This window comes from Myzus persicae, unplaced genomic scaffold, assembly GCF_001856785.1.
Source record: "Myzus persicae strain clone G006 unplaced genomic scaffold, MPER_G0061.0, whole genome shotgun sequence".
Taxonomy (NCBI): domain Eukaryota; kingdom Metazoa; phylum Arthropoda; class Insecta; order Hemiptera; family Aphididae; genus Myzus; species Myzus persicae.
Genome location: NW_019100548.1, coordinates 321,539 through 344,166, shown reverse-complemented (window position 1 = coordinate 344,166; position 22,628 = coordinate 321,539). Strand labels below are relative to the sequence as shown.

The 22,628-nt window shown below is 27.6% G+C and overlaps 1 protein-coding gene across 1 annotated transcript in view; it reads left to right on the top strand.

The window, feature by feature from the left end:
• The window catches only part of LOC111032100 (glycosyltransferase 25 family member), a 71,015-nt gene that overhangs the window by 30,913 nt on the left and 17,474 nt on the right, over positions 1 to 22,628 (top strand). The window contains exons 6-7 of the mRNA XM_022312312.1: positions 19,002 to 19,076; positions 19,150 to 19,207. Coding sequence (XP_022168004.1) covers positions 19,002 to 19,076; positions 19,150 to 19,207 — 133 coding nt within the window. The remainder of the gene's footprint in view (positions 1 to 19,001; positions 19,077 to 19,149; positions 19,208 to 22,628) is intronic.

The following is a 22,628-nucleotide window of genomic DNA, read 5'->3' as shown; positions in this document are numbered from 1 at the left end:
TCATGCAAGCAATTATTGTTCATGATTTGGTTATAAAATAAACAGTAAATCTTTGGACTTTTGGATCGTTGCCGATCTTGACGTCAAAGTCTAATGAATACTGCTAATGGTTATAGTATGGTATAATAATGTATTGGAGAATTTACTTGAAATGGATATCAGAATAATTAAAAAATATATAATGTAATATGAAAAAAGTACGACGACGGTAATAAAGAATATAATTTTTTTATATACACAATATTATACCTGTACCTAAAGCTTTATGGATGAATGTCTACGGTCATCGGGAATGATTAAAATATTAAATCGCATATTATATTATATTATATCGATTTTGTTTTTATTAAACTTGCAGCATAGAACCATAAGGTGGATCTGTGTCTACTGGTCGTATAATAATGTATGTATAATGTATATATATATATATATATATATATATATATATAAAGTATTTGTTCTATCAATATATAAAGCATGTTATATATTCTTTCCACATTTTAAACACATGTGTATTGCAACTGTTTCATAAAATTGTGCATTAAAAAAATAAGAGCTGGTTTATGTTAATGTTATTAATTAAATGCCAGGTGTAAGTTTTATAAGTATTCAGATCGTGCTTAATAATTACAAGTTAAAGTTTTATTTTTATCATAACAAATATACCTTGCTTGCTACAAGTTACACTTCATCAAAAGAAAAAAAGCAAAAATGATATTCATATACGATTGGTTACAAGTATTATTTATTTGCAGGAATAGTTAAATCAAAATATTTAAATATTTACGGATATTATTTCAATTTTAATTTTACTTGAAAAGTAATTATTTAATATTTTAATAGAAAATACTGCATTAATTGTGTTTTATATTATTTTATCCAGAACAATGGTAATTTTTTATAATAATTCTTTTGTTATAAATTATTAAATAGCAAAACTTTTTACCCATTAATCTTATCTTGATATATATTTTTATTTTTTTAATCATCCGTACAACGTATATTATACGCATTATTTAAATACAAACGAGATTTATTGAGACGGATGTGGTTATGAGCAATGAGCATAATAGGTGCACACAACAAATTGTCTGTTTCCAATGTATACACGTATTATATAGGTACAACTGTCGTTGTGCGTGACTGCGCGGCGTATATCTACAAATTACCTTTCTTCGTCACGGTTCCCAAAATGTTATCGTGTTAAGTTTGGCAAACTACAAGTGCGAATGAATTATAACTATTCCGTTTTACCAGTTAGGGTACTCTTTTGATAAGAGCAGCCAAAGTGTTGACAAGTTCCTTTTACGAAAGATACAAATTACCTATAGGTACCTACCATATACTTATAGATTTTATCACGACCAACCTGTCTGTGTTTGACTGGAGAGGCCAATATAATCAATGAACGGTTTGGTAGGTATATAAACTCATGAACAATGTCCCATGAATATTCGATATTGTCGAAATAATGAAAAAATAAATTCCAAGTAATATACCGTGGTCGTGGTGAATATTATATTACTTTTACTATTGTTATTATTATTATTATTATTATTATTATTATGCACTATGCATAATTTATTATGATATAAGATTTTGTAATACAAGCTTTAATTATTTTATAGGGACGATGTCAAAACGTATTTTATTCTCGGGTCCCAAAATTAAAACGATTCTATCGGTGTGTAAAATCAATGCCAATAGTTAATTATTACAAAGTATCTCTGTTATATGTAAATCAACAATACTATAATATTATTTAAAGAAGTAATATGATGGTAATTTATCGGTTCCAAACCCTTTCAATTATTTCAATCACTTAATTTATTTTTACCAAAAATTTGTCACAAAAATGTAATTATTAGGTACTATATTTTTTAACTCAATGATTGTTCTACATTTCATCGTTATTGAAGAATGAAGATACATTGTTTCCTAACGATATTGTGTTTAAATTACCTTATCGAAACGTTGAATATTAGGTATAATAATTTTATATTATTTAAACTATAATAATATATCGTTCCAGATTAAATTGTTAATAATATTACAAGTCATATTATAATGATAGTTACGAATTCAAGTGTTTTTTTTTATTAGGTAGTAAAATGTGTTATTTGGAAGTGAACTTTATGAAAACTAAAGAGTATTAATTATTTTGTGTGCCAAAAAATATTTTTTTTGTAAACGATAGAGCAATCTATAACTAACTATTAGTATTATTAAAATGTTTCATAATTTCACGTTATTAAAGATTATAATATTACGAAATAGAACAATAAATAAATAATAGATTTTTAATTTTTACTTCGTAGTGTTATTTAGAAATATTTATTTGAGCATCACAGAATCATAATATACTTTTGGGATTTAAAAACCAATGGCCATTATTGCCGAGGATTATCTAAATACATAATTACTATTTTATTTAATCTATTTATTATTTTTAAAATGTATTTTTAAATACCAACAAACTATTTTTACAGATTATTAACTTCAATGATACGTGGTGACGAATGCGATTTATATTAGTTAATTCATTCAGTAACTATACAATATGTTGCTTAAAATGTCATTATTATGTTAAACTATAAATTTTATTTTAGGTTATAAAAATAATTAAACTTTATTTAAATTTTTATCAATAGCTGTGAGTATATTTAAGCGAAATCTTTGTGATGAAATATTATTATTCGTTTACCATTACTAAACACCATTTGATACCTACTCAAAGAGTTAAAAAATATTTTATTATTTTAATCATTTGATATGAAATATTGTATGATGGTTATTATAATGTTATATACGTTCTATTTTTATTGAAAGGTATTCGAGTACTAAACATTTAAACATTTGATGTATTTTATTGCTTTTTATAAGATACTATTCAACAATTTATACTTACTTGAATAGTACGTAGATATGACATAATATGTCAATGTGATAACACTTTCAAAGCTGTGTTTTGATTAAGTTAAAAAAGAAAGATAATTAGTATTTCAAGTTGAATATGGAATTAAAATAATTGTAACATTACATATTGTATTAGATGTTTTAAAATTTTTTAATTGAAAGGTATTTGTTTTGTATTCAAAATAATATGTTTCACGTTGAAAATAACATTTTTTGGTGATAACAAATTTTTATGCATTATTGTTTTTACTTGTTCTTGACTTCATTGGTGAAACGGTGAATCTTCTTTAAATTAAACAAAATTATTGATACTTATGATTTTATAGACATTTACTGATTCCAGTTCAATAGTTCAAAATTTTTTTAAATTTGAATTTAAATAATATAAACACTATATTCTGTTTAGCTATATGTGTGTTATAAGGCCTAAACTTGAAAACAAAGACAACACTCCGGGCGATTATAGGCCATAGTATCGAAAATAATTATTCTTATATGTATAAAAGTAAAAATAAATTCACATAATCATAATATTAAATTTGTAGGGTTAAGTTACATGTAATATTTTTTAAATAATTAATATTGTCGTTAGTATTTTAAGATACTTAGGTTATGTATTTTTTCTGAACTAAACATTCCATATATTATTTTTCACTATATTTCAGTTTCGTTATTTTTATTTTCGATATTTTTAAATCGCTAATTTTCAATTCGCATTTTTTTTAAAACCTTTTTCGGCTGGTTACCACTCCGGGGCAACACTGTTTATTAAACAGTTTTAAAAATATTTATATATTACTAAAAATATTTCTTTAAACTTTGCTCGTTGATAACATAGTTGAAATTATAATATTATATATTTTAAAGATTAAATAAAAACCCAGAGAGATCAGTTAGATATTGGGAAATTGTCCTGCTTCTTTCACCTAAGCGCCGGATAGTTGTGTATTAACTATTAATGAATACTTTTTAATGCGATGTAAGCACTTTCAAAACAACGATTTTTAGAGGATATCGGTTTAGTGTAGTTTCAAATAATTTTTTAACATCCCAAGCAAGTTTGAAGAAAAAATAACTATAGGTACTTACCTACATTCATTTTTATTATTTATTAAAATATAAATTGTCAGAATTGTATTATAATTAAATTGAAATCCTAAATTTCATCTTATGTTATTGATAGTATTAATGTAATTTTTATATCATATAATCGTTGTATAATTTATATAATTTCCTGTTACTAAAAATAAAAATCTCTATTATATAAAAATGTCGATTACGGTTTCAAGAGTTTTCTATTTATCGTAGTTGGCATAATTATTACGATAACCTTTTCATTAATATTTTAATCAGACATAGGTATTATTTAAATATTTAAAATTCGCATAGGAATGAAAAGAAACACATCAATTTTTAAAAATACTCTGTTAGTATTGTCGATGTTTAAAAGTAATAATTTATTAACATTTATTTAGCTCAGTTATATGTGTGTATATATAACAAAAACTAGTAGTTGGCGTAAATTCTAACTAACTATTTTCTTAAAAATGGGCATGGCATAATATTGACCAGTTTTTGCAATTTTCCTATATTTTCTCTCACTCTTAAGAAAAACTAATCAAAACTTCAAAAATAACCTGTCTCATCTACCCAATAGATAACTATTTGTATCGAAAAGCTCACATAAAACTTTCGAAACAATCCTTTTAGTAAAAATAATGTTCATAGCCAAAAAAAATTATCATTATGAGTAATCGCTATATTTATACATATATATTGATAGAATAAGAATCTAAAATCAGTTCCAAACTGTGCAATTTGTTTTTGTATCTAAAAAAATAATATTGGTCTTGACAATTCTTCAAGTTAGATATTAAACAATTTTAATCGTTTAATTTGGTTATTTTAGGTTGCTTCTATTAATTTTCTAGAATATTACATAAAACTATCGCGATGTTGACTTTATGTTTATGGTTAAAAAAAACTTAATTTGATAAGAAACTTTAATCGTAAATTATTTAAATTTTAAACTGTACGCAAGAAAAATAAATTTGCAATTCAATTTTCATTGTTTATTTTATACAATAATAGTACATTTTTAAATATTAGTTTTTTGGCTAGATGTGTAACTTTATTGCAATTTTTGAATGAAAAAATCTTTTATTTGAAATATAAAATTTAAATATGGTTGATATTTATAGTAGAATTTGAAGCATTTAACAAATATTTCATTTTAGTGTCCATTTTTAGATTTTTACTTTTATTGTACCACATAATTTAGTGCATCGGAAAATAAGAGAATTTTGATACAATAGGTTAGAATAGAATAATAATACAATATATTAATCAAACTTTAAAAACAAAGTTTTAAATGCTGGGATTTTATTTATTCTTTTAAGATTATTAAGATTCTCATACAAAGTATAACAACAATCAGATTTTAATTTTAGGATGGAGGAACTTTGTGTTAATTAACTATTTAAATTATATTATAAAATTGTATTAGTTCACGATGAAAAACTATGGTAAAACTTAGTTTCAAGAAAATACATTTATGAATATACAGTTAAAAATACAGCACAAATTAATGTGTATTATTTGTATAGGTTCACTAAAAGAACGTACATTTTAAGACTAACATTATTTTCTGTTTACAATTTTTTTTTGTCTGTTAAACCTAAACACATACTTTTTAATTTTTTTTTGTTTTATAAAATTTTTTTTTAAACTTAATACTCAAATTTTTAAATAAACAATTTATATATATTTCAAAATCTTTAAGACAAAAATCTTAAAAATATTTTAAAATATTTATAAATCGTATAGGTATTTAAAAATTTGAATAAAAAAAAATTTAACGAAAATAGATACCTAAAAATATTTTTATCTACATATTGGTTTTTAATCATACAACCCGACACGTCTGCATATATCTTCAATATACATAATTAATATCAGGCTCATGTATTATAATGCTTTTAAGAGAAAATTAAAAATAAATACTTGAATTTTTTTTTTTACCTTGTTTTTTTATGTTATGCTTTCGAAGAGCGTTGCATTGAAACGTTTTGTTGTGTAATAATCTGATTGATTGAAAATAGTTTCTTTTTGTTGTTTGTGTTTCTACTGCTAGTAAACAAACTAAAATAAATTGTGCTCTTACCTAAGTGAGATACATACGATTTGACTACGTTTGTCGACGCGGTGTACTACCGTACTGTTACGAAATCTACTGTTGCGGCGGTGGTTTTCCGTACCGATGCGCCCTCAAAAGCTTGTCATTTTCATGACGCGCTTTAGTTTGCTCATAAAACATAACAAATTATATGTGAAATGTGCTTGTGATAGTTTTTTTTTGAGTTTTGATTATATTTATATAATAAAACATACGTGTGTCAAACAGTTTTTTTTTTCACTAATTGTGTTTGTATTTTTTTAAATGGTAAAAAATCCTTCATAATCTTAGAACGTTTAATTCATTCAATAAAATTTACTTTTTTTAAATTTTTAATGTTTCTAGAAAAACTATTATATAAATGGTAATTCTCACTGTAGTATTCTGTTGCTAATTGCTATAAATGATTAGAGTTTTTAAATCGTACATAAATTTGATCAATGTAGTAATTGACTACTTATTTTACTATAGTATGTAATTTTTAAATTTCGCAGGACTATTTTTTTAAGTAATATTTTATTGGAATACAAACTCAATTCCTGTTATTGTAGACCTAGTTTTGTTTTTCATTGTTTCTTGTATTCGATGGTTAATTATCGCTTTTAAATTTTAAATCACTAGTGTTTAATCAGACAGTTTGTTTTTGTAAATATTTTCCAACGTCTACATGAATTTACATACCGTTTCTACATGCTTTTTTACTACAATTAACTTTTGATAATCCAAATGAAATATCGATTTTGTGTATGTTTATATAGTAATAGGCGTGTTGTAGAATATTATTTTGTACATTTTTATGTCTGTTTAAAATTCAAATGAAAAAAAAGTACTTTGCTAGGTCGCAAGCTTTAGGGTGATAACATTTCGTTCCCATATCATATCACTATGCTCTTCTCCGCTTAACGTTTATGTATCTATATAATAGACTATTTATTCAATATCGATTATCGTATGCCGATACATAAAAATGTACAGGAAAATATTCAGCATTATGCAATGCTCAACGATAAACCGCGGTTATACTGCAGTTTGAAAATCAAAAGCAGATTTAGGTATGAACCTTTTTTGAAAGCATAAAAGCTCTATAAAGTTTTAAGTACCTATACTTAAAAAATCTTTATTAGTATAAAATAAATAGCTTATGAAAAAATCAAGAAAACCAATAAATGTATTATTTTTTGCATATAACGAGTTTATCGGTTTTAAAATAACCTTAAGCGTATAAATACTCAAAAATCTGAAAATGTTATGTTTATAAATTTATTATTTTTAAATTGAATTGTCTGACTTGATTAGTTACTTAGGTATATTACACTCTTGTGTGGTAGCGAAACTTAATGCATTTTTTTTTTTTATTGATCTGTTAATACACTCGGCAGCAAGGGCCATTAGTTAAAGGTCTTAGGTGCTATTTACAATACTATGACACTATTTACAATTTTTATAGAGCTTACATTATGAAAAATGAATTTAACAATTACATTTCAATTTTGTCTTAAGGTTAGTTAATTTTAAAAATTTGAGAATTTTTCTGTTTTGATCCGGGTTTAGTCCAAAGACTTTGTCAAGAGTTTTGGACAAAATAAGATTTGTTCGTTCTTGTTTGTGAAGATTACATTCTGTTATGATGTGTTTGACTGTGATCTGTGTGCCACAAGCATCCCAGGTGGGAGCTTCATCTTTAGACATGAGGAATCCTTGAGTTATCCTAGTATGTCCTACCCTAAGTTGATTTATGGTGGTTTCATCCGATCTATTTAGGCGAAGATTTTCCCATCTGAAAGTTACTTAATACTCGTAAATTATCAAATTGTTAAAATAAATATTATGTGATTAAATTGCATTTTCAAGTTATGTTTAAAATATTTCAGTCATTTTTAAGTAGTATTATTATACTCATTCGACAGTAGTTTATTAATGTTATTTGTAATTTTATTATAGTTGGACCAACACAGTGTAATTGGACGTTATTTAATGTGAAACATTTTTTAACAAATAATTGATGAGAATGTATGTTTAGCTAGTATTTTAAGTCCTATGTTAAATTGACTTTGAGTAGGTACGCTGAAGATTTTAAACTTTGTACATTCATACATATATATATATTTAAGTAATTGAATAATGTCATTTTTATTTTTATTTTTAATCGCATGTATTTATTACAATTGTGTACAATTTATTGTTTAGAACGAAATCTCGTACACCCGTTTAATATGTAAAAATTAGTTCAGTTGTTGCATGCATTGGTGAATTCATATTTTTAGTTTTCCATATTATTATAGGTTTAATATATTCTATTGCAGTTCACGGATATGTATGGTAAATAGTTATAGTGCTTTTCATAAAGTTCAGATTTTTATGATTTCATACGTAATTGTTGTTTTTTTTTTTCATTATTATTTTGATCTGTTTAGTTGAAAAACTTTACTATTCAATTAGTACCGTTACACGTTTTTGGTCCTTTCGATTTCCACAACGTTTTATACAATTTGGCTTGCGGAATTTTGATGATATATTTAACAAGTCACCTGAGTATTGTGTACAACTTCAATACCTAGTAAAATGTTATTTAAATTGAAAAAAAAAATATTTTTTTACCTAAAACTACTCTACACTCGAATTATTATTGTCATTTTGCGAGGTCATATTGTATTCATGCTGGAAAATCGTGTGTGTGTCGTTGACGACAAAAGTAAAAAATTATGTATTTATGCTATTTAATAGTGATATGAAATATTATTATTATTACAGTGCGTTGTGTTGAATTAATTTAATTACAAACTATTAAGAATGTAATGTTTTTGTTCTCTAATTAAAAACTTGTTGTTTTTCATCGTATAACTAATTGTTCCAGGATTGAATTTATAGTATGATGTGATTGGCATGTCTGACTTTTTTCAAATGTCATGAATTTAATTAATTAGAATAGGTTTGTTAACAATACTTGTGCGTGGTGTACTGACGTACCATCGTCGGTAATGCGTATAACAGTGATGACTTTTGATCCATCTTGGGTCGCGTTAACTGCCTTTCCTTTACTGGGTATATGTGATTTGATGGGGTCTGTTTAACAGGGTCATTGCGTAAATAATGACTGAACACCGTTGGAAATTATCGATATTTTCTTACTTGGCACTTGTTTATATAGGGCAATGTGAACCGTGTCCGGGAATTCCTCACAATGACAGATTTCCCACTTGGCCCTTAATACATTGCATAATAAATTGTAACTCATATTCACAGAACACAAAAGCTTGTGTTGGTATATTTACTATGCATTCATTTGAATCGTTGTACTGTATAAATATTAATTACGGTCGTGGATTAAAATTACATTTTGTCCGATTAAACTATTCCCGATTAAACTTTTGAAATTCAAATTATACCATTCCATAAAGATCTCTCGTAATTCGATTTCATGACCATATTTATATAGGTGTACCCGTAGATAAAGAAAGGAGTGCATTTTTTGAAACAATTTTTTCATCTAACGAGTAGTACGAATACCGTGTGTGCGTTTACTATAATTCAAGGTTGCGGTGTTTGTATACAATTTGTTTTTAAACTTGGCATAAAAGCACCAAGTCGTTGTATAAAACGATAAATTATTTGTTCGATGTAATTTGTCGGCACCGAATGTAATACAATTGTTTAGTTGTGTACATTTTACGAATTTATAGTGGTAATATTATTTGTAGTGATATGATATGCATATTGTATTGGTATATACAAAGCTGACATTTATATATTGTACATATACATGTATTATATTTTTACGTGATGTTTTTAGTTTTCACTCTTTCACTCATCGTATCCCTCTATCACTCATCAATCGCTGGGTTAGGTGTAGGTAATATCGTTAATTTTTTATGTTATAAATAAAACTCACACGAATAGATAATACAAATTAATGTCTACGAATTGTTTTTTACACGGCACTTAAATGTTTTTGCGCGACGATGATTTTTAATCATATGATACATACAATTTATTAGTGTAATTATACGTTAAATTTTTTAGTACATAATAAACGTTGCAATATCATTCCAACATGATGATTAAACGTATAATAAAATATATAAATATGTTATCTTTATGAATTAAAAACACGTTTTTCATTTTATATTTATTTACATATTTAGTGAATAGTTTGTGCAGCTAATTCAATGGTTCTGATGTAATTTGAATTAAAAATGCCTAAATACATTTTTTAGAGAATGTCTGTTTGGAATATAATTGTTCACAGAAAAAAAATAAAAATAAAAGAAACTGTGAAATATAGTTTCGCTCTATACAGCATAATTTCCGCTACGTATGTCTGAGCGCGCGTTATTTAATATTTCGGAAAGCCCCCGCATCCAAATTAGAGTTGTATTGTATTTTACTGCTTTTTTTTTATCATTTTATTATTACTTTTTTCCATCGTATACCTTCGCTTTTACATTATCTATTTTATAGATACAGCAATTTTCTAGTAGTTTATTATTGTGTATGGACAAAAAAAAAAATCAAAGAATGTAATTTATATAATATCAAATATATATGTTCGATATTTGATATTCGATATTAAATTTAAATTGTTGAAATTGTTGTAGGTTTTATTTTGTTTTATGTAGATAAATCTTGAAACTGGTGAGACATTTGCTTTCTAGAGTACTCTGTTTTTGTGGATGGTTTACCGATGACCGTATTTCCCGGTAGGTATTTGTTGTTATCCCAGGTCTGAGCATCGACAATTGTAGCTTTAAATTGTAGAGGCATTTGTTGCTGAACTACTCTGTTTACCATAATAATTAAGCAAGTCAAATCAAAAACTAATCATATATTATGTGCGTCTGCTACGTTGCCGGTATTTAAATTTTTCATCTTGCGGTAGTGTCGTGGAACGTAATCCTGTAGAATTAAAAAAGTGCTGTTCGTTCTAAAAACACCAACACAATATTATTATTATCTGGAAATTAAGCCCGGAGATTAAAATTGATAATAGTCTCTAAACACGTTTCCTCGGTGCCAGGTGGTACGCGGTCTACGACTATATCTATATACTAACATCATGAAGTATATACATATACTCTCCCCCCCCCATATACACACATATATACACGACACACACAAGCACACAGGCACACACGCACACATACACTCGCACACACTTTTAATGCTTAATATATTTATATATAGGTACCTACTAACCGCACTGGTACAAATTACTTACGCCGAGGAGAACGTTTCCTCTCACATATATATATGGGGCCACCGCGCCGCCGCGGACAAACCTTCCGGCTGAGGTGAGTCGTCGTTGTCGTCGCCCCCCCCCCCCACTCTTTCCAGTCCTCGTCCCAATCGTGTATATCACATTTATTATGAATTATAACACACTAGAGTCACGGGACGTGGTGAATAATATTAAGTAACACAATTCGTATCGTCGCCTGCTGCAATCGGTTTTTTTTTATATAGGTGGAGTGCGGGAATATTTTTTAAAAAACAATTCGCCCAAACAGCGGCGTTGGGTCCAAAAAACAGCGATTGTTTATTGTTTGTTTTTAAATCCTTCACAAACACGAGACGAATGTTTAAAGAACGAAAGGAAAAAGAGAACCGTCTGCACGGTGTAAGAAAAATAGTCACTTGTCGCCGCTTTTTCCCCCTCATTTCCACCGACGAAATTGATTTATATATATATAAATACATTACATTCATACACAACGGACAGCGTTTGAGTATTGTGCTTTGTGGTTATACCGATACATGCTCATGTGCGTTATACCTTAACTCACCTTTTATACGTGAGTAGAACTTCACTTAACACCGCACTATATGTGTATGTCACGTTTTAAAAAAATTCCATCATTTATATTTTGTACATTTATTTTTCCTTTTTATTTATTTATTTATAAATTACTGTCCATATATGTTGCGCATGTATAATGTATTTATGGGGTTATGGTTAGTTACATATTGAACATACATTGATGGATCATGAATGTAAAATTTGGTAAAATACTTATATTTTCTCAGACATTTTTTACACGTTGTAAAATTTGATCGGATGGATATTAATAATTAGTTTTCATATCGTAAAAGTCCTCACAACTTCTTAACCTATTGTCATTAGTATACCTATACCAGACAATTGTGCACATTTTGATTTAGATGTATTTTTTTTTTCTACAATAACAACTGTGCAATGCAAAGAGGCCCTACTATCCTAATCTTCGACTTAATTATAACTGATATAACTGATTTAATTACGGTTACTGTTGGATGTGAATACAATACAACGCTATTTACAAAATGACAATTATCAATAATCACCATTATGGTCAAACATAAGAGACTCTGTTCTCTTTTTCCTTCGGCTGCATCATATATTACTTAACTACGGTTGATTGGCGGCTTGGAGTGCCCTTTCATCCACGCCTCCTTTCTGGTCAGCACTGTCACAACGAACTTGATTAATTAAAAACGTGAGGTTGTCGTTTGCAAAAATGACATTTCTTCATCACGAAACATTCCGAGGTTCCGTACGACGTCTATGTGTTTGAAAATATTACCTTTAAGTATACACCTACCTGCCTAGTTAGTTATTCCAAAAACTAGAAATTGAATAAACGCATGATTGTAGAGTAAAACGGGGCTGTGCGTTATGCTTGCTGAATCACTCTGAATACATTACATTATTCGACACCGTTTTCTAACGTAAACGGTTGTTCAAACACCCCAAAATGTGTTTCTACACGCATGAGCCGATATATGAGTCGATCGTGCAGGTTAAAAATGAGTGAGCATAGATGTGACGCGAATATACCTTCGTAAACCCTACGCACAACAGTGATAGCGTTTCGCGTGTACTTTTCCCTTTTGGGATCGGAGACTTGGCGGGTCACAGTTTTCTCACGGGAAAAAAAATCAATCATAAAATATAGCGAAACGTTTTGCCGGAGTCGACATTATCTGTAAGTCGTATTATATGCGGTGACGTGGCGTCGTTTTTAATACGCCTATAAGAAAAATGCGACCCCGGCCAGACGTAAATCGACCGTTTTGCCAATAAATAATAATATCGGGTGATAAGAATAACGCGTATTCGGAATAAAACCGTTTTTGGTCGGCCCAAATGATTGATACGTGTGAGGGCATTGTAAGTTCTTATCGATAACTGTTTGCTTTTGTGTTTTATTGACCAAAGTAAACAAATATTTACGCCTTCAAATTACTTGGCGTCTAACCATTATGTATATTATACACGTCATGGACATGGTCGGCCCCCATAGTAAAATTTTCCACAGATAATCGGCTTGAGAAGTTAGTTGGATTTTTGAAATTAATTAATGTTAAATGTGCACTATAATAATGTTACTTACCTATATACTAACAAAATAATGTGTGCCTTTCGAATTTAATCATCCTATACATCCTATGTCCTTTGTACCTAGAATTAATTATTATTTTTAAACATTTTATGATCTATTAATCATAATGTAATTTCATAGTAGATATACCTATGTGAAATAAATAAAATAAGTATTCAATTGCTTGATGATGTTATCAGGCGTCATAGATATTAATATAATATTTATCATATGCATGTATTTGATGTATATAATATGTTATATGGTTGGTATTAATGAATAAATTAAAATGTAGCAAGGTGTAGCGAAAATCGATGTATGAATTATATGTAGAGTATTTGAATTTTAAATATCGTACAATTTGTCTCAGAAGCTAAAATAGATTCGAATTTATCACTGAAAATAAAAGATGGCACTAAGAACTAAAATAAAAAATACCAACAGTAATAAAAAAAATCTGATGTTGTAAAATAGAGAGCCGAGGGGCGAGATTTATTCTCCTCAACTCTCCCCGATGCGCGTGCAGCTACTACCGAGTCAAAAACTATTTACTCTAAGCATAAACCGAACTGCAATCGGGAAATGAGAATAATACAATTTATATACACTTACGTTTGTTTTTTTCACAATTATTATTTCTGCTGCTGTCAAGTCTCGCACTATTTATTATCTTAGTTTTCGTATTTTCTGTTCTCAAACACGTTGGAACAATAATAATAATAATAATAATAATAATAATAAATTATTAAGTGTATTTTACGTAACCGAACACCAGTATTTTAATCTTCTTACGTTTAAACTGAAATAGAACATATTTAATGATAATTTTGCTTTAACGTACCTTCAGCACACAAAGTCAAAAACAGCATCTGGCATTGTTGCTGTAATTAACGAACCTATATATTTTATGCACCTATAAAAATATCCCTCCTATACATGTCGCTTCATTTATAGATACTAAGTAAGTATTATCATTACTCGTTTTTTTGACGCGTTTTTTCTTCTACAAATGTCGTGTTTATTATTTTTAAAATAAATAATAAATAATTTAATCACTTACGATATTTCAACATGTTCGTCTTAACTTGATAATCAAATCAAACATGAATTATCTTATATAGTAATATAGACATACGAAAGTCATATTATTAAGCTCTTATACTTTAAAACTATATTTGAATCTCGACCAGTTCAATAACGGTACAGTGTAAAATATCACAATATAAATATTTAAAGATTACAATTAATATTCAATTAAATATTCGTGTAAGTTAAATATTCGCTCATATATTTACGTTAGAAAATACAAAAAGTGAATTTTTTTGGTACAATTTTTATTTTGTAATTCGAGAAGAATAATTATACGGAATAATTTTTAATGTAGGCATTCATTATTTGTATTATTAAATTTTAGTCATTCTACATTTTTATATAATTATAAGGCCGTAGGCGCCTCTCCCTTGAATAGGTACGTTACTAACAAAAATGTTCAGCAAAATATTGTTCTTCAAAATAATAATTTGGAAATTTAGTGTAATATAATATATAAAAATCATTACAAAAAATAGAAAAATGTAACAAACACATAATATTGCAAAATTTAAGTATATACCTAATATTATCTACGTAATAATTATATTCAACGCTTATGAAAACAAGTGAGATAATAAGTGTTGTAACTACATTAATTAATAATTGGTTCGCCCATTGTATTATTATTATTATTGGTAATTAGTTATTCCATATATGTATATAATGTGAGCTGCGAGTATTTATTTAGGCTGTAGTGCTGTACCAGTAAAATGTATTTATTTTTTTTGTTCCACCGACTATAACTGGTGCAAATACAAATTAAATCTCGAAATTACTAATCATTTTGACTTTTGGTTTGGAGTTATGAATAATTTCGTTGAGTATTAAAAAAAATGTTTTGCAAATTTAAAAGTAACTATGGAAAAACAGTTCGAATCTGTTTGTAATTCCAATTTATATTCTAAAAAAACCTTGCTATCTACTTGTACAAATGAACTCTTGTGGCTTTTTACAAAAAGTTGAGGTAATTTTGAACATTTTGGGTCGCGCTAACGAGTGCCAAACACTCAAATAATATATAGGAGTCAAGTGTGTATTTTACTAAGCTTTAGGCAAATTAAATTATAACATTATTGATTGAAAAAGTTAATATTGTTGTGCACATACGAACGAGTTGTTTACAATTTGTTCGTCTGAGTTGCGTTCAGCGGGAAACACAATAATTTGAGCGTACGGGTGAGAGTCGTTTTAGAATTTTTTTTTTATAAAATATGGTTTATGCGAACGTTTGATTTGTATGCATGCAGACTACAATATTATACAAATCAAATGTTGACCGCGCCATGTGCAAAAATAATTTGTATTCACGCAACTGTTTCTCTTATACATTTTAAAATATGTTTTGCTGACAATTTTTTTTTTTTAAGTTTCGGCTTATTAATTTGTATGCTGTATATAATGTATATGTACCTATGTAATTATTTTAATATCTTAAAGTTTATAATGGATTTTAAAATTATATAATTTGTTTATAATACTACTTAAAATCAAACTTGTTCAAGCTGATGTTTATGATTGTATTCCGAAGGTAGCACTATGCGAAAACAATTTAAATTTAGGGTATGGTATATAACATGATTTATATAACTTGTAAAATATTTATGCTAACAAACTGTATAAAACAAAACAAAACATTTCTACTGGAGTATTATTCAAAGTATTTCCGGACAAGATGATGTTCTATGCTGAGCTTAATTATTTTTGATAATCTTTAGTGTTAGTGAATCAAAAGAATAACTGTGAATAGCTTAATGATATATTTTGTTTGTGGTGACATAACATTTTCCGTTGCGGGCATCATTTTAAATTTAAACCTCCCCATTAGAGTGATAAATCTACAACTTGAAACCATTTAGGATGCCAACTGCTCTATGATTTACGTTGTTCTATTATTTTATTATCATGTAGTACAATCTGTTTCCATGTAATATATTTGGTCCGCGGTGTGATATGTGGCACCTAAAATATTTACCCAATCCTCTACCACTATTCAGTTTAATACTTGCAATACTTGCCTAAACTCTAATAAATGTTGTTTTTGTTTTTTTTTTCAAGTGGGTTATATTCCTATAGAAACACTATAATAAGTTTTAAGCATAGGTACCTATATAAAATCAATGTACTTATATATCGATGATTTTTTTTTTATGCTAGAGTAATTTTCAAAATTTCGAGTGTCGCTTAGCTTTAATCTAAAATAATATTTTACCAAAGCTTTCGTCTTTTTCAAGAAATTTTCCATTACTAGAGAGATTTGGTAATGTTTTTGGCATTAAGATTTAAGTACCGTATTCGTGAAGGTATTTTTATTTTATAAATACTCCAGTTTTAATAGTTACTGAATTCTTAAATTAAAAATATCCCACTAAAATATTTATTAGAAATACAATTCTGTAATTCTATTGAATTTAAAATATAGCAGGTACCTGATAAAATGGTTAATTGAAGTTAAAATCCATTTGAAATGTGGATCGTTTGTTTAAGAAACTTTAAGCAATATAACTGACATTGTTTATAATTTTATAATTGTATTATTAAAGTAAAGTAAAGTTTCATGAATTTTTGTTGATTTTTATTATTGTTTTTCTTTTTATGATTTAACGAAAAATTAATTTTAAAGTTTCGTTAACAGTTTGTTAAAAATAAAAATAATTATAGTTATAATATTATATTCTTTTGTAATTAATAAAAGGATTTTGTTGGATATTTTATTTTTTACCATTTATCCTTGTTCAATTTTCCCCTCGATATAAATCATTTTTTCCATTTGAAAATAAATTAAATAAATCAAGTTTTCACATATTTAAAACTTTTTCTTGTTTTTCTACATATTTTTTGAATTTGTAATTAATTTTTTATCTTAAGTATATTCGTTTTAAAGTTTTTTATTGAAACAAGATAATAGATCGAGATTTATATAATTTGATTAAGTTACGATAATATTCATCATGTTATTTGACGAAGGGTGAAAAATGTCATCAGTGTTTTTATGAGTCACGTATAGTACTTGTATAATGTATCATTATGATCATAAAATGAATACGACACTACAAAACTTAACATTTTATTATACATTTAAATGATTTTTAGGGTACTTTTAATAATTTTATATTTTTTGTGCACATAATATATTCGTTAAAATATGTGTCTTGATTTGAAATGTATTAGTCAAATTCTCTGATTATAATTTTTTTGAATGAAATATAGAAAATATAATATCTATACATTTGTAATGAGTAATAAGCAATAATTATTGTCTGTTGTCAATTTTGACTTTAGAAGGAGCTTGCAAATACTTATAGTTAGGAGTGCGCAGCGAGTTCAGATGATTTGATAATAAATTACGGAGCAACCGTCTTTTGTTGTTTAGTGCGATTTTTATTTTATGTTAATGCGGGGACCAGGTAAGATGTTTGTCGAATGTTATTCATATATAATTAGTCTTTTGTGAATCGGGTATTTGTATATTATTAAACTGGACAATTTCCATTTCCTAATGAAAATCTTATGTGCATAGATTTGGTTTGGTTGGATTCATTAACTTAAAAGTACTATTTTGTTTACAAATCGGTAAAATTACTTAAATGTGCCTGTTGTTTTTCAATAGTGATTGTTGGGCCCTCATGAAAGAATAAAATTGCTTTATCGTCTTCGTAGTCTGTTACGAAGGTATTATCAAATGTTGGTCGATCAGAATCTTGGGAACAGTATCTTGTATTAGAACTACGTAGAAAAGCTCTGATTCAACACAAAATGTTAGAGTGCGTTCAATTAGATAAAATTAAATTGTAAAAAAACACTTAAAAGCCGAAAGTTTTATTTTTAAAATGAGATATTTATACCATGCGTTGTTGAAAGCTTTCGAAATGCCTAGAAAGGCTACTGTGTAATAGTCTTTATTATCGAGAGCTGTCGATATTTTTATTCTAGAGTATACGTGTATCTGGTGTAGGTGTGGTTGAAACCATAAATGTCCAGTGTCTACTATGATGACCAAATTGGGTTTGAGATACTTATTTTTGTATTGAGATTTGTGTTTTTTAAATGATATATTATTCATTTTTTAAAGATTTTTTAGATCAGATAATATTAGTGTAAAATTATTAATCATAGATGGATACATTGTATGTGACCCCCAGTGATTAAACACATTCCAATGCTTTAAATTAAAATAACCTCAATAAAAATAAATAAATTGAAAAATAATCTCACTCCAAGTAGTTAATTTCGAGATTGTCACATTCAATGGGTGGTTTTAAAGGAATGTCCAACATAAGAAAATAAATTACCTATAGTTTGAATCGTAGGTATTATGTAGTTCGAGTTCCATTGTAAAAACGAATAAAGTGTAAGTGTCAGTTATCTGAAATACACCTTTATAGTACTTATCCCAAGCTCCTAAATTATTGAATGCGGTCACGACGATAACGTAGAGTGTAAATTAATTGTGTTTTTATTTCCAGAGCTCTGACCGAAACGGATTTGGAGTTCATGGGCGTGAGGCTCATGCCTGGTTATAAAGACCCCTATTATAAACGGTAAATTAGTTTTATTATTTTGCTTTGAAGAACGTTTTATATTTAATTATGTTTTAATTGTTGTCATTTATAGGCCAATTACTAAAGGAGAGATTGGATGCTTCATGAGCCATTACAGAATTTGGGCAAAGGTAATATTGCTCTTTTAAACATTTAGTTAAATTAAATAAAGTCATTATTGAGTGTGTCTCGTATTAGAGTGGTGTGTCAGGGGGGAGGTTAGAGGTTATCCCCCCCCGATGTCCCACAAATCCCCTTATTTTTTTCTTTTGTACTAGCACCACAGTTAGTTTTAATGTATACCAGGGTTCTGGGTTAGGATTTTATATAGAATTTGCATATTTCTTATACAATTCTTAAATATAGCTGAGTAAGCTTAATATTTGTTTTATAATTCAGAGAATTAAAGAAATTAAACATATTACTTTGTATATTTTGATATTTTTTAGATTTTACTATTTTAGTGCTATTTCCGGATTTTTTGAGATTTTTTTTTTTAAATCAAAGTTGGTCACGTTTTATGAAATAGTTAATTTTAATGAACGTGTTTTTATTTATTGTTTAATTTTTAAAATAAATATAGATTAAGTTAAATAGACCGAAGTATACAAATGCACTGACTCGTCATTTCGTATCAGGCAGGTACCTATTTGGTTTTGATTTTAAATTTGTTTATATGCTAATTTTTATTTGCTCTTTTTTTTTTTATCATTAATGGCTGTGGTTATCATCAAACGAGTGTTAATTGCATTAGGCACATACTATATTAGTACTGTCAACTACTCGATTAGTGTCCTCGAACCTAGTATACTTTTGTGTTTTCGGTTGAACGTGTTTTGGTTTTTCATTGTCATGCCTTAACTTGTGTTTATAACTTCAATTTAAAATTCCAATTTTTGCATATTTTGATTATACATCCTTGGCGATATTTAAAATAATATTATAGCACATATTTTTGCAATCTTAAGTGCTATAAAATCCCAACCCTGATTATTATTTCTAACATCCACTTCCTCCCACATTGAAAATTCCTGGGCACGCCATTGCCCGCATATACTACTACAGGTATATAGCAATCATATTTTTAGTAATCAGTATAATAATATTATATTAGTGAATAGTTCACTGATGAGGTACAAAACCTTTAAAATCGTTCAATAATTTATTATTAATAAGATACTAACATTTTAATATAATATATAAAAATAAAACTCAACATATTGCATGGATACGAAAATGTGGTATAAACATTCTATAAATAACTATAAATAAGGTTGGATATAAACGATCATTGTTTCAGTGAGGTGGTATTGTTTCGTAAATATATTGTAATATTGATTTACCCTCGCTTTTCGGATTTTGAATATTATTATGATGCCGTCTTGAGAATTGTGCCAGGAAAAACTTATCCTTTAAGTTGCTTCTTATATTGTTGTATGCAAATTTATTATTATTATAGTGTCTTTTATGAAGTCTCGAATCAACTTGCGGTAAAATAAATATTAGTTACGGCACACGATGTCTGTCTCGTAGGTTGTGGCGATAACGATGATATTGTCGCCGAGGATACTAAACAGGGGATGGCGGTCGTAAGTTCGTTTTCGATTTTTTCAACTGTCGTAAATCCATTATCCCAATGATATTGCACCGTCGAAAACTAATGTCGAGGTCAAGATGAACGAGGAAGACGCCCGATCGCTGATGGATGGGTGTGCAGATTGGGGTGTTAAATAATGTAGTTAGGAAATGTCTTAAAACGAAATTCGCTGTGTGCTATTTACGTGTGTTTATTTTTTAGAATATTTTTCTGATCAATTTTGTGTATAAAATTGAGTTTTGAATTAGTTGTCGATAACTTATAGTGGTGTATAAAGTTTTGTCGAACGGAGTCATGACCAACATTTTTTGAAGTACTCTCTGTGTCATTTCACTATACGCTTATCAAAACTTGTATATGTGTATAACTAATTTACCGCTCGTTTGGAGTTCAATTGTTTTATATCAAGATCTCAGAAAAATATTATACTTATAGGAATATTAAATGAAAAATATACCTGTACCAACTATATCTTTAAAAAAAAAATAATACATAAAAACGACGATAATAAAATAATAGTAAACAATTGGTTTTGCAATGAATTCAAATTATGTTAAAAAAAACATTATTATAAACGTTTTTATTTTTCAAGATAATAGGTTTTACTGTTTATAATAATTTCAAATTATATCGTTATCGAATAATTTATAAAACTTACTATATTTTTATGTTTTGATGGGAAAAAATAATAAATAAACAATATAGTATGTGATTTTATAGCTTAAAAATAATGAAAAAGAGATTTATTATGTAAGAGTAGTGAGCACACACTGTTGAAAATCACTCACTGTGCATACTCCTCCATTAGGCATTTATGTTACTGAATATTATTGTTTATTTATTTCAATTTATAGTTTAGAGTTATAGTATGCAGTGCCATCCCTAGGGTCGGCCAAGCGGGATCCGTGATTTTATAGATACAATATAAAATTAAAAGCTTTATAGAAATATGGGTAAAATATTTATAAATATTTATTCATACCGCAGAACATAATATTATGTTTAAAATGTAAATCAAGTACAGTGTTGGTACTTACTTTTTTATACAATAATTGTTCATACAATAATAACATATGAAACGTAAAAACCACGAAGATATACATATTATATATGTAATTCGAGGTGAAAACCAATTAATATGGTATTCGGCAGATTTCTTGGAAAAGTTATCACTTATCATGCTCCCTCGTTGTCGGACCCTTTTCATGCGACATGCTTGAGTGGCTTGATGTTGACTCTAGTGGTGTATTTTTGTTAAATTGATTAAATTTGGGGAGGTCAAACTATTGATATTTAACCCCATTCATATTTTCATTATACATACACTTTTAGGCCAACATCACGGAGAGAGAAACCATAGTTTTCATTCGCTCAGAAACTTCTGAGAGATACAGAAGCTAACATTCAAACACAAGAGAAAAAATAATGTTTTTTATGATGTTGAGGTCATCAATGGTATCGGTTGGGTTGGCTTAAAGATTTTTGTACAATATTATACTGAACCCATAAGTTTAATATCAATGTTTAAACCTAACGTCCTAACTTAACTGCAGTAGCGTATTTAATCTAAATTATCTTCCTCTAATTGTGCTATTGTTAAATACCCTGATCACACTTTAGGCTCCATGTTGTCGATCTCCATGTTCATGTACTGCAGTCCCCACATAAACAATGGGTGGGCGGAGTTGGGTGTTAAAAAATCTTTCAAATTAAAAAATTGATTATTTTAACTATACATTATTTGACTAAAACTTTTGTTACTTAAGCATGTTATATATTACAATGTAATACATATTTATATTTACATGTACTTAAAAACTTCTTTTTTTTTAGTACTTATTTAGATAATTTAACTTATAATTATTTTAGCATAAGAAAGACTTGAATACACTAAAAATGTATTTCATACTAATTACATTTTTGACAACAATGAATTAAATAAAAAGTGTTTCAGT